This window comes from Agelaius tricolor, unplaced genomic scaffold (genome assembly GCF_023055355.1).
Source record: "Agelaius tricolor isolate 1412-34295 unplaced genomic scaffold, bAgeTri1.0.p SCAF_12, whole genome shotgun sequence".
Lineage (NCBI taxonomy): Eukaryota > Metazoa > Chordata > Aves > Passeriformes > Icteridae > Agelaius > Agelaius tricolor.
Genome location: NW_027269272.1, coordinates 15,537,808 through 15,551,588, shown reverse-complemented (window position 1 = coordinate 15,551,588; position 13,781 = coordinate 15,537,808). Strand labels below are relative to the sequence as shown.

General features: G+C 47.7%; 1 protein-coding gene across 4 annotated transcripts in view; it reads left to right on the top strand.

Annotated features, from left to right (window-relative positions):
- IL1RAP (interleukin 1 receptor accessory protein) overlaps positions 1–13,781 on the top strand; it is a 51,118-nt gene that overhangs the window by 3,705 nt on the left and 33,632 nt on the right. For 3 of the 4 annotated variants that reach the window (XM_071437777.1, XM_071437778.1, XM_071437780.1), the window contains exon 2: positions 12,548–12,615. In XM_071437777.1, coding sequence (XP_071293878.1) covers positions 12,549–12,615 — 67 coding nt within the window. In that variant the 5' untranslated portion in view covers position 12,548. Of the gene's footprint in view, positions 1–12,547; positions 12,616–13,126; positions 13,258–13,781 lie in introns of those variants that run through there. The other variant, XM_071437779.1, reaches the window with a different exon arrangement.

The window sequence follows — 13,781 nt, the reverse complement described above, 5'->3', positions numbered from 1 at the left end:
TTTTGCTCGTGACTGAGCCAGATGAGCTCAGAGAGAGGGCAGGGAGGGAACTGATTTGGGGAAATTGCTTCAGTGGTGCCTGCCCTTTGGGGAATTTCAGTCTTGGTCACTGTGTTCACTGTGTTCAGCCTCAGAGGCCCCAATAAGACACATGCACAGAACATGATATTCATAATTTTGGAGTCTGATTTTACAGAAAGTAAAATACAGGAAAACAAGTGTACAAGTGTGTGTATTTTGTTATAGGGTTCTCTAAAAATAGTTGCCTGTAAAACAGTATTTTCACTACAAGTGAAGAATCAGTGTCTTTAGTCAGTCCTTTGTTAACCTAACAACTCTCAGTTTCATCAAATGGGAATATATCCCCAGGAATTCCTCTGACAAAGGCTTCCCCTGAGTCTGGATGATTATCCAATTACAATTTAAAGAAAATTACAGCAAGGATAATTGGCTAAAGATAGAAGTATCTGAGAGCGTTAGGGAAAGAGAAGGAGAGAGTGAGAAAGTGAGAGCTTCACTTTCTCATATGAGTAAATGAGAATTATTTCAGTCCTTAACTTTTGCAGTGAGTGGATTCAAGGTCCCTGGTGTTTGGATCTCCCTCCCTCTTCCTCCCTCTTCTCTCCCTCCCTCTACTCTGTCTTCTTATGTGTTGACTTGATATTTAGATGAAAAAGTTACATTGATTCTTACGGAATCTTTTTACATTTACATGTGTTAACAAAATGAGACTGTTAACTTAAACGCTCCATTTGCAGCAGAGAATAAGAGATTTCCATGAATCCTGGGCTCAGTCGGGGAAGTGGTAGGTGGCTCCTTCTCCTGGGAGCACTGGGAAGGTGCCAGAGAGCCATTAGCTTGGAAATCCCACTCAGAGCAGGGCCAGAGGAGCTCCCAGCGCTGCCCAGCCCTGCCAGGGTGCCCACAGAAGGAGCCCCAGTGCTGAGCCTGGCAGGAGCCCTGCGTGCCCGGCGCTCCCACCCGCGTCCATCGCCCACAGCCCTCAGCGGCCGTGGCTCGCTTTCCACCTGCTTCCGAAGCGTTTGAGGCTGCCTGCAGGCCCACTCGCTCCTTTTCATTGCCGAGAGCTCGGTCAGGCCAGGCTGTGCTGTTTAACCCTTGCAGCGCTGGCCCAGCGGCTCTCGGGGTGCGGGTGGGAGCTCCTGGTGCAGCCTGGCAGTGCCGGGTCAGAGCGTGGAGTTGGGCTCCCCTGGACAGCTTTGCTGTGCTGAGCTGAAACACAAAGCTACAGCGTGAATCATTCACTCACACAAATACTGAAGGAGCCTCTTCAGCTCTACTCAGCCAAGGTGTTATCAGAATTAGAAGAGGGCTTAAAAAAAAATTAGTAAAGAAAAAAGAGTAGGTTTTAATACCTCTCTCTTTATCTGGGAAAGCTGCTGGGTTTGCTTTTGTTTGTTTGTTTTCCTCACAGTTTTCTTTAATCCCTTGCGTTATTGAAATAAAAGTGTGGTGGAGTATCTTGCCTCTCTTAGGCCTGATGCTGTTTGTTTAGAGGGATGTGAGATTTTTCCAGCGTTCTGAGGAAGATTCTTAGGTATTTGATCAATTTCTGTGCAAAGGCTGGCAAGACTGGGACTTAAATGTTTATCCTTAGTGCTGACAGGATGTTGTGGAGTTGTTTAACTGTATATTTGTAACAATTATGCTGCTTGGCAAGAAAGACATGTTTTCTTCTCAGAGGGAATTTTTGTTGGTTTTCTTTTTTTGGACTTTTTCTGCCATGAGTTGTGGTTATAGCTGCCTTTCTTTATCATTTTACTTTTTGTTTTAGATGTAAATAAAGAGCTAATTACAGTTAATCTCAGTGCAAAGGAATGAAATTTTAAAGCATGAAAAATAACACCCATCTGTTGGATTTGCAGTAACATTTTGGGGTTTGCCTTCTACTTGGAAGGATTCCAAAACTTATCTTGCTCAATTTAAAGTTTTCTTTGCAATATTTAAACTGGATTTTTAATAATTTATAAAAACAAACAGAAAGGGAAATAGCTTTTCAAATTATGTTTGGTCATGTTCTTTATGTGGTGGTTTGCTAAAATGTGAGCAGCTCTAACTGAAATGTGCCAAATTCTATAGGAACAGGTTGAAGACCTTCTGCAAAAGCATCCCTTTTTCATAGTAGTGCATTGCATTTCTCTGTTTCCTGCTTGCTGGGGCTCCATGTGCCCAGCTAACCATCCCCAAAATGACTTGTTCCAAGGGCCCTGTTCCTTAAGTAGCTACTATTTAAGATAGGCTCAGAACCCTGGTTTTTTGTGGTGGGTATGTGTTACTTTTAGCTCCATCAGCTCCACTGACTGTTGAGCTCAGGGAATTAATCTATACTTTGCACTCATATGTTATCTTTCATCTCAGCATCTCTAAGCACTTTAGAGATATTAAGATGCACTGCTGTGGTGTGAGATGGGGAGAGGCTGTTCTAAATGTGGCTGGGGAAACAGAGGCACAGATTTCAGAAGCCTCTACTAATGCACTCAGTTCAGGGGCCAGCCATTTATAAGTTGTCTAATGCCTGATCATCAGGGAGGCACCACAGTTTTTCATGCACTGCATTTGGTGATTGATGCCTATATACAGATTTCATGTTTATTAGCCAGAAACTCATATTTCTACCCTAAACTAGAGAGTGTTTTAAAATCTTCAACCTTCGGGACTTACAGGAGCCTAGTAAGTGGCAGTGTAAGGAGTCCAAATTCCAAGTGATTTTTTCTCAGGTTAGTCCTGTTGCAAAAAGTAAAACCTCACCTCCCTCCCACCATAGTAACATCCAGAGCCCCACCTACATGAATTTATTAGCAATCTGTTGAGTCAAAGCTCTGAGATGTGTAAAAAAATACTTAATTTGTCAGTAAGAGGCATGCAAATTCACTCTAATACAAATAATTGGATTTGTTCTGTTGAGAAATAGCCCCTCTTCCTTCAAGCACAGATACCTCCAGCCCTTGTTTTTAAGAAGGGATGTGGGTAGTGGGAGGAGGCTGTTGCTGCCCAGCTGGCAAGCTGTGGAGGTCTTGAGGGCACCCAGCCTCTCTGAATGAGCACAGATGTGCTGCTGGATCCCACAGATGTGCTGCTGTAAAATGTGTTACTCCAGCAAATTGTGCTGGTTGCATTTGATTTGAGCTGATGTGTTGGAGCGACTGAAGGACAGAACTCAGACTCCACTGGAATAACATCCCAATGGACTGGGATGGGATTTCCCCCATATCCATTCTCTTGGAAAAATAGCCCCAATGCATTTACCTTTCTCCTCCTTCCTTGTCCTCCCCCATGTTGCTGTGTGGAATTTTGGGAGCTGGTTAGCTCTGGATCCTTGGGAGGTTTCACACACACACACAGAGTCCTGACCCCATGGAGAGGCAGAAACGCTTTTCTCCGGGCTGGCTGTGCCTTCCCTTCCTCCCATTGCACAGGGGAGCTGTGCCTTGCCTTTCAGCCCTGTTGAATAATCCAGGAGGGTAATGTTGCTCCCTTAGCATTTTTTTTGCCCCCTTATCTGTCAGATGCAATGACTCTGTAGCTGCTGGCATGAAGTGTCAAAGAGCAGAAGGGAAACTCAACCCAGCTGTGTTGGTTTTTGCATGGCCCTGTCTCCCTGTGCTGTTGGTGGGAAGGAGGGGAGGGGTTGGGGGGAAAAAAATTGTTTTAAGGGCTTTCTTTTACTTCTCATTATCCTCTTCTGGCTCTGCTAGTAATAAATTCATTTTGTACCTCTAAGCTGAGCCTGTTTTGCCCTTGGAGTGTTTTTTCCTGGTCCTTATCTAAACTCATGAACCCTTCATTAATTTCTCCTCTCCTCTGCCCAGCTGTGGCTCGGGAGAGGAGGGTGAGTGAGCAGCTTTTGTGGGTGCCTGGCACTGGGCCAGAGTCAAACCACGACACCAACTTCCCCAAGATACTCAGGGATTGCTTCCTCTCAGTGCAAAGATGGGAGCCAGCCCAGGGCTGGGGTCAGCACAGATTTGAGAATGTGAAGGCATCTACTTTCTGGCATTGAAGGTGCTCAGAAATGAACATTTCAGAGGCTTTTCAGATTTTTTGGCTCTTTGCAGCAGGACTTTAGTGCAGAGCAGCATTTCCTTGTGTCTCTGCACTCGTAGCCTTTGGAAATGTCAGCAGTGCGTGTATTGCCTTTTGTTTGTCATTCAGCTGGAGAAATGAATTCATTGCCCTTGTGAGATCAATCATATTCTCCCCAAATAATTAATATTGATGACAGTCACAGTATACTGCTGCCTGCAGCTCCATCTCAGCTTTCCCACTGTGTGGGTGCTGTGGGTCACAGAGCAGATTTTCTGACAGGAGGCTCCTGGACTTCAAATTTCAGGGTGCTGTTCTTTGAAGGTTGAATTTCAAGATGCACTGATGGGGCCAGTGCAGGCAGAGCCTGAGCAAGTTCCCTGTGATGGTGCAATCAAATATTTGCAGAGGGAAATGTTAGAGACATGGGGAGCAAAAGGAATACACATCACAGGGGGGGAAGGATTGTCTCACTCTTGTTTCTCTTCTCCTCCTTTTTTCTGTGTGTACACAGCTTTTTCTAGTCCCCTTTGCAGAACTATACTATGCTGGCCAGAAGGGGACAGGTATGTAAAAGAAAGCTGCTCTGATAGTCCCCAGGAGGACCAGGTGGGTGGGTTGGGAATGTGGAGGGCTGGAAGGACCTCCAGAGAACTGCTTTTAAGTGAGGTGCTGTCTTGGGGGCGGCTGGTAGCTCCTGGGCTTTCTATTTTTATATTGCTTTAAATTGATTGATGTGTAAAGCACACTTGGAGCAGCCTCTCTGAGCTGCAGGACAGGGATTGAAGCATCTTGATGTCTTATTCTTGTTTGCTTTGACTTGTAAGTTTAAATGGGATTAAATCAACATGATTAATATAAGTACCAGGTGTGGAAATGCTGTGTGGCCCAAACTTGAAAAAGAAAAACTCCTCTGGCTGGCTTTTACCCTTGAATATTTTGCTCATCCCAGGATACCCAGAGTCACTTGAGGAAATCATTCCTCAGGGAGAGCTGGGCTTCCCCACTGGCAGCAGCACAGGCAAACCTGGCAGTGCTGGAGACATTGCGGCTGCCTGAGGGGTTTGTGGCACCACAGGAAAGCAGATTCCTGGGAAGGGAAGGGAAGGGAAGGGAGAGACAGTGTTGTGCTCTGGAGCATGGTGGTGCTTGGAGGATTTTGGTCTGTTGTGTCCCTCTCTGGAGGAACAAGAAGGGAAGGATGTTGTCTGGATATGGAGCAGCCATCCTGGGAATCTGGTGCTCAAGCACTTAGTGGGAAGGAGATGAAGTGAAGGAGCAGGTAGGTAGCTGCCAGCAAGGGCTTGAACTTAAGAAAAAACGCTTGGAGTGATTTTGAACTGCAGGCCTGTTGCAGGTGGTGCTGAGCAGGGCTGGTGCAGCCCCTGGTGTGGCAGGGGAGGTGGCACTGGGGCTGCAGGGCTCTGGCTGGACCCGGCTGGGCTTGCAAGGAGACTCCTCCTGGGAAAGCTGCTCTGGGGTTTGAGAGTCCTGGGCCTGTCCTGAAAAAGGCATTAAGCCCATCTGGAAACCTGCTCAAATCTGCATTGTGTTCTCTGGATTTGGAGATTTGTGCTGAGCTGGCTTGGGGCTGCTGCTGTGCAATCTGATGCAGAGTGTGGATGTGCTGCTGTGTCCACTGGGGCACTGGAACAACCTCCCAGGGAGGGAAGTGGAGCTGCTCACATTGTAAAACCATTAAAAAGGTCAGGAGGCAGAATGTATAAATTAAATGCTTCTTGTCAGATGTCTCCAAGTGTTCCATGATAGTTAATTGGAATTTTTCCACTGAGGGGGGATCTCACTTTGGATTCCTTGGGTCTTCTCAGGTCTTTGGGCCACACTGATTGCAGATTTCCTTTTTTTTCTGTGCAAAGATTGGTTTTTCTCAGTTTATTTGTGGCAGCACAATATTGTGTGTGTTTCTCAGAACTCTCCCTTCAATATAACACAACTGTCCAAAATAGAAGCATTGTGTCTGCCTTCATGGAAGATCTCAGCTCTCTTTGAAGCACGGTTGGAAACTTTTCATTCCCTGGCTATTCACACATGAAAAGTAGACTATCTTAGCTGGATACCTTTTGCTTGAGCACAGAAGTGCTCTTGTAGCTCAGTGTTTGAACTGCTCAGTGGCCAGCGTGGATCCATTTGTAATCCATGCTGTTTGATTTTATAGCTGTGGCTCTGCTTGCCCCTCTCCAGCCCACTCCACAGATCTCCAGGCAATAGTCCCAGCTGCTTATTTGACTTGTCCAGGTGTGCATATTTTGTAGAGGTGACAGGGAGCTCGTTTATTTTGGCTGCATGAAGTGTAGTGTGCTCTGCCTGCTAAATTGGTGGCAGAGCATACTCAGTGGCACCCTGGACTCCAGCAGAGCAGTGTGCAAAATCTGTAGCATTTCTGCTTCTCCAGGTCCTGAGAGGACCCCAGGAGAACTGCAAAGGGAAGCAGGGGATTACAAATTTATTCAGGTACATTTCCAAGCCCCCACTCCACTTCTCTCCACATGCCTAGATTGCATTTCTTTCTTTTGTCAGGGTGAAAAAAACCCTTCTTCCTCTGAATTCTCATTGTTAGCATTAAATCTGCTGAGCCAAAAGGATGCCAGGAGATGGTATGTAAGTGCCAATAGCAAATCACAAATTCCCTGCCTGGAAATCTCACCTCCATGTCCCAAACATTGGCACTGGCAAATCTTGCACTACCAAGGAAGCTCCCAGGAATGACTCACTGTGAATGAAAGTCTCCACACTTTTTCCCAAGCCTCTGAGCTTGAGGGGGGAGGCTGCTGCCAGCTCTGCCCTGGGGAGCCCTTGGTGCTCCTGGAAGGGCAGCCTTGCTTCTGCAATTTGTGCTGCTCTGTTGAAGGAGAAATAGCTTGGGATCACCTCCCACGGTGACTCTGGAGCATCAGTGCTGAGCTTGTTCATCCCCATGTTGGGGATCTTGTAAAATGTCTTTATTAAAAAGCTATCAGGCTGCAGCCCTTGGCCTGGATGTGCAGGCAGGAAGCCAGGGAGGGGCCGTGCTGGGTGACAGGCAAAGGGAGCCCCACCTTGGATGCCTGGTGTCATGTCCTGAGCTGGCTGAGCCACTGGTGAAGAAGACTATTCCCAGATTTTCTTGTTGTGTGTTTGGTTTTGGTTTGGTATTTTTGTCCTCCAGGGTGCTCAGTAGCTGTGGCTGTAAAGCTGTGTGCCAGTGGCCAGGGCTGGCCTAGCAAGGCAGAAAATCCTTTGTGCTGGTGACAGGAGACACCTCTCACCAGGGCAACTTTCCATCTGACCCCCACTAGTTTAATTCTTGCTCCCCTCTGCAAAAGCAGGTCTGTAATATCTGCTGTGATTCTAGCTGGTGAAAAGCTTTCAGGCTGCCCAAATTTCAGCATTTCCTGTGGTTCTGATGACATGAATTAGTTTTGTAATAGAAATATTTCAGAACAAATTCCTCTCAGCCTGCTGTGATGTCAGGCAGGCGATGGCCTGGTGAGAGCAGCTGCCCTGGCACAGGTGGGACTCCAGCACTGATTTTGCAGGTCCCTGAGGTGTGCCACCAGTAGATGCAGTGACTGGGTCACACTTATGGCTCCTGTGATGTCCCTGATTGCAGGGCAGGTTTCAGCTCTGCTTGATCCCTGCTGAGATGTGCCTGGCTGTTTGGGAGCTGCTGCTGAGACAGCTTGGGCTCCCTGCCCTCAGGAGGGATGTGAATGTTTTATCCAAGGACAGCGCTGGGGCCCTCTGGTCACTGTGCTGTGTTTGAAGTGCTGAGCGTGGCGTGGCGTGCACGAGAGCAGGGAGAGTGCTGCCAGCTGCTCTGGGTGCTCATCATCAAACTGCTCTGGATTCCTCCCTGCTCCCTTCCTGGCAGCTGTCTGGGGATTACAATGGTCATCAATGTGGTTATTCCTCCTGGGCAGTAAAGGCTGGACTCCCAAAAGCCATGGCCTGTCTTTCTGCCCAGGGGTCACATTCTGTTCCTCTGGACGCTGTCCCTGGCACTGGCCAGCTCTGTGCAGGACACAGTGGGACCATGGGCACCACAGCAAAGGGCAGTGCCAGGCAGTGCCCCCGTGGCCTCTGGAGGAGATGCAGGGTCAGGGAGACGCTGTGCAGGCTAAGTGGCACCAAGATGATTTATGCTACAGTAATTCCTCCTTTTGTCTGACTTACCCCTGAACATACTGAAAAGCAAAAGTGTTTCCTGGGGGGCTGAAGGGCCTTTTCCCATTTTCCATTAGTGTTTTTGCTGTTACTTTTCTGCAGCTGCTTTTTCAGGCTGCCCTTTGTCTGCCTTTTGGATTCTTTGAATTTACTTGAACTGTGCATCTATTTTTCCCCATAAGGGAGCCCAGCAGACTCATTGAGCAGCCTTCTGCAATGCTGCAGTGGGCTGATGCAGGGACCCAGGGCTCGTGGGCACCCTGTGACTGGGAGCAGAGAGCTGAGCCCCTTTCCTGAGCCCCAGCCCTGCTCTGAGCCCATCAATTGACCTCTATCTCCAAGTCCTTGTGGCATAGAACCAAAGCATTTCCCAAGCTAGCCCACTCTGGATTTTGCCAACCTTCCCATGTCTGTGTCCCATTTTTGGGGGCTCTCAAATGCTTTTGAGTCGGGACAGAATTACAGAGAGAAAATACTATGCAAAGCGTGCTTTGGCTGAAATTATTTATTTCCTCTTTCAGAAACTGCTTTATTTTATACTCCCTTTCAGTCAGAGCACTTAGTGGCAAGGTTCTGAAGGGCGCTTTTGTTCTGCAGGCTGTAGTGTGACTTCTCCATGAAAAGCAAAAAACCTATCAGCTCTGCCTAGAGGCTTCTGGTTAGGAGGGACAAAGGCATTTTTCCTCAAAAATGCAGCATTGTTCTGTAGAATTGGTACAGTGTCTTTGAGAATAGGTGTGCAGTAGTTACTTTGAGTGCAGTTCTCTTTGTTAATTACTTGACATCTGTCTTTGGTTTTATAATTGCTGGTAGAGTGCGTGGGCTTTGCAGAGTCCGTGCTGCTAAAGGCAGGAGGGAATGATGCCTTGCTGAGGTCTCTTTGGCAAGGGTGTTTTATTAAAAGGTGTTTTAAATAAAAATATTCATGTTTTTTTCTGACAGAAAAGCCACTTGTGACCAGTATAAAATGAAAAAAAATCAGACTTTCCACCCCTTTTGATGTTAAGAGCATGAGACACTTCCATGATCGTGCTTCCCCCGACCCTACTTTTCTTTCCTCCTCAGTAGACAGAAGGTGAAAGTTGGTAGTAAAAAGTGCTCTGGAAGGAAAAGGGAACAATTTCTGATTTGAAACAAAGTGAACATTTCAAGTTAAGTTCCTTAAAAGAAATTCTAGCAAGGGCTGTGACGGATCATTTTCCCTAACCGCTCTATGAATTATTATTAAAATGTTAATTTATGGAGACATTAAGAGCACCTCAGAGTCTGTTGGTCTCGTGAGAAGTTCCTGGAGTGCTGAGGATGTATCAGAGCTCTCCAGCTGCCTCCTGGCTGCTCTGATTGCCTGCTCTCTAGCTGCAGTGTGATTTCTGAGCTGGTAAGCTCTCCTGCTCACTGATTTTATTCTCCTTTTCCTTTTATTTGCACTGGGTGGATGCAGCTGGGAGACGCCTTCTGCTGCAGCCTGGGTTTGCACTCCCTGGCCTCTGGCTCCTTCGGTTGCAGCCACAGAAGCTGGTGTTTGGGGCAGTTCTACAGAATTGCACAAGAAGTTCGTCAGACACCGCTGGAATTGCATCACAGGCAGGAAAAATGGCAACATGCTCTGTCCTGTCACAAAACACAGAGGCAGGTTGCTGGGAAAGGTTGAGAAAACTCTTCTGTTTCTGGCAGGACCAGGGTGGGTTGTAGTGCTGTGGTGTCAGGTTCTTAAGGGCATTGCAAAACCCACCCCTCTCTGCAGCAGGATGCAATACTCGTGTCCTGTGTCACCACAGGACTGCTGTGGGAAGACTTTTTTATTTGGGGGGATATCACAGGTTTGGGGCTATTTGGGTTTTGGAGTATTTTTGAGTAATACGTGCCACAGGAGCAGAGCTGGGCTGGCAAATTCTGGCATGGTCAGGGCATCCAGGAGGGGTGTGATGCCTCCCCTTGACCAGCCCTTGACTCTGTGCCTGTCCCTTCCATGGTCCTTTGCATTTGTGTAGAGTGGAGCAGCCAGGGCTGTGGTCAGCTGTGTCCCTTCTCTGTAATGGAGAAATTGCTGTAATCTGACAGGCTCTGTGTCTGTCTGTCTCCACTGATAAGATCTCTGGAAAGCCTGGAATGAACCAGAAGTAAATCACTCTGTGTGTAAGGCTCCTGATTTTATAGCTGGGTAGAGCAAGAAAAAAAGGATTTTCCTACTAGTAGGCAGAGCATGGAAATCTTGGATACCTTGCTCATGGGAACCTGTGAGACAGTTGAAAGGAGCACGTTCCTGTGAGCACAGCTAATGGATGTAAATATTAGCTCACTGCAGAGTTCATGTATCACCCAGTGAAATGTAGTAGTTTATTTTGGCCTCAGGCCACGCAAATGGCCTTGCTCAATACAAGGGAAACTCATCCAAAGTCCATACTGGTTCCTGCTTGCTTCAGGGCTGAATTCAGTCTGATTTGTGCAAAAGGCAGGAGAGAGTCGCTGGAAAATAAGGGTGAGTTAGGACACACTGTGCATTTAGCTAATGACAAATGGAGAGGGAAGGAACCATGAGGGATCTTGATTATGGGAATGATTCCCTGCCACTCTTTACACCCCCTCTCTTCAAACATCTCAATTACCAAAAGTTCCTTAATTCCTACCAGGAGTGCAGCATGTTGGATCTCTCTGTCCAATCCGATGGCATAAGAATGTTTTATCTTTCTTCAGCATTTCCAAGGGGTGGGAGTACTTAATATTGTTTCTTCCCTATGGAGTCTTAAGTAACATTGGGAGCTGGTTGTAGGTGGCAATAGAGAGAGGTTTGATAAGGAGCTGGCATTTCAATTTGGAAGAAGTGGTAGGGGATGATCAGCCCTCTCAGCTGGACCCCAGGGAAAAAAACCCTCACTTCCTTCCTTGCTTCTTGACCATTTTTGAAAGCCTGATGGCTTCAGAGGCAGTGTGCAGCCCTTTCCATGGACTGTGCAGGGAAGAACAGGCATGCTTCAGATTTCCTTTGTCTCTTTGAGATGAGCCCAGCAGAGGGAAGGCATCGCACAAAGGCTTTTCAGATGTAAGCCCTGAAAAGGAAGGATTCAATATCCGCTGCTGGGCTTTGAGTAGTGCAGTTCACGTGTCCCATTCTTGTTAATCTCTGCAATCTGTGCAGTCTTAGGTGTTCTCTGCCTATGCTCAAAGCCCTTCTGTGTACTGCATATATTCTGGACAGGTTTTTGAGGGAGATGTTTAAGGGAGCTCTGTGGCTTCTCCCCCCACACTTTTAACACACCCTGATGGAGCAGGTTTCTCTGTCATCTCATGAGCACATTCCTGACAGTATCACCATGCTCATTACTGCATCTGCCTGGCAGAGCTGAGATGCTTTGATGAAGTTCAGCCTTTTAACCATCTCTTCTCCCTTTGTGATCTGACAGCACACAGGAATATCAAATGTGACCTTAACCCCTTTAATGAGAGCATCTAGTAGATGTCAGTTTTCATGACTACCAGCTTATAAATTGCATCCTGAAAAACCTAGAAACAGAGGGATATTTAATTCCAGTGAGTGAGCAGCTCTGAGAGCTGAATGCCAGATACTGGAGTGGGCAGCCAGTGAAACTCTGGCAGTGTACATTTATCTCAAATTACAGAAAATTGTGTTCTGTAGTGGGAATGGAAAAGTTTGGGATTGTTTTTTGCTTATCACTGCTGCTTAGAAAGTACAAGCCTTTGTTTAGATCCTTTCTGAAAAGTGTACAAACCTGGCGTTTGTTTACTCCTGCGAGTTCCAAGGAGGGTTTGGCTGGGAAGGGCTGGTGAGGCCCTGTCTTGCCTCCACTGCCTGGAGGAGCAGGCTGAAGCAGGCTCTGGCAGCTGGCCCCTTTGCAGGCCACTGGCAGCACACCTTGCCAGTTGGGACTGCTCTGGTGTGCCTGTCCTGTCAGTGTCAGACACACATTCAGTGCAGGTGTGCCACAGCCACTGCGAGCGCTCTCTGCACTTGTTCTTAGAGATGACCAGAAGGAGGTCTTTGCAAAGGACCTTCTTTTGGGAGTCAGAGCTTGGGATTGGTAGCCTGCAAACATCCATTTGACTCCTTGTGCTCCTGATATAGCCCATTCTGGTGACTTAGGTCAATGAGCTGGGCTGTCCTCTTCAGAGCCATCACCTCCCAGGCTTGGCAAGCTGCCTGCAGGCAGAGTGAGGCTGCCATGAGGGTGCTGTCCTTGAGGAATCTTAATGAAATAAAACAGGGATGTGTCAGAATTAAAGGATCACAGGGTGAATGGAAGAATAAACACACAGAGTTTAAAAATGGCCTGCAGAGGTAAAACAGTGTCAGATAACCAGGTCTGTGTGCTTTGTCTCCCAGGATGAAGATGGTCAGTGTCCTGCTGGTTTCCCTCTGGCTCTCCATGGTTGCCCTCAGCAGAGGCTCAGGTAAGGACATGGCATGTGATGGACCTTCCCACTTCCCGTGCAGAGAAGGAAACTGTCTGCAGTGAGTTTTGAGCATTTGCAGTGTTTCTGGATTAAATGGTTGTGTATAAAATACTTTAGTAAAATGCATGGACACAATGTTGGTTCTGGGGGGCTGTTGTACAATGCTCTGTGTAGAGATGACCAGTGTGGTATGAAGAGGTGCATGACCAAATAGCAACAGCACCTCCACTAAAAGTGCTTTCAAACTCCAGCTGTCCCTTTTGTCAGTATCATTGTTGCCCTTCTGTGAGGGGTGAATCCAGGGCTTGGCCCATGGAGCTGCCTTGTCCCTGAGCTGCAGGAAGGACCCAGGCTTGAACCTGAACTCTGCTATCCCTGGCTGGATCCGGAGAGGACTGAGATTCAGCTCTCCAATTCTGACTCATGCCTTAGCAATGCAAGGGGAGAGGGGAACTTCTAGAGTAAGAGGAGCTCTGATACCAGTCTCACTGAGTCACTTTCCTGACAGGAAATATGTTGTCATGCTCGCAGCTCCTCTGGCACTCGTTCAGCCCAGCTCTTGTGAAGAGGCAGATTGTGCATGTCTCGGCTCCGGACTTCCTATTTGGGGGTGGAAGGAGACAGCATGATTTGCAGGAGGCAAGTGGAAAGGGGGAGGGAGGAAAGAACAGGAGCTGGTTTTATGGGGGGAGATGCTCAGAAATAAGGGCTGTACAGGGGTTTGACGAGTCCCCCCATGAACTCTTGTCCCTCTGCGATGCTGGCAGACAAGCAGTTACAATTTACCCCGAGCAGATGAACAGCTCTTCTGTCATTCTCTCTTGGACCACACTGAATTATTGTGGGCCAGACTCTCAACGTGCACTTCAGCAAGGTTCATCTCAGTGCAGTGTTCATTGCAGAGGCTGAAGCCTGGGAGGTTTTTTTCCCTTGGGCTGCCCAAGGGCTGCAGGCACTCACAGTAGGCTGTGATCTTTAGTGGGGGATGTCCCATCCTGACTAACAGGGGAAACAGCAAAGGAGAAAGAATACATGGCCTAGGTCTTCTCCAGTGAGCCCTAGGCAGTAGGAGTGTGTGGGGAAGGAGGGGCCCAGGGACATGGATCTCAGCTGCTGGCTGGGAAAATCCCTGCTTTGCTTGTGCTTCTGGACGAGCTGTTCTG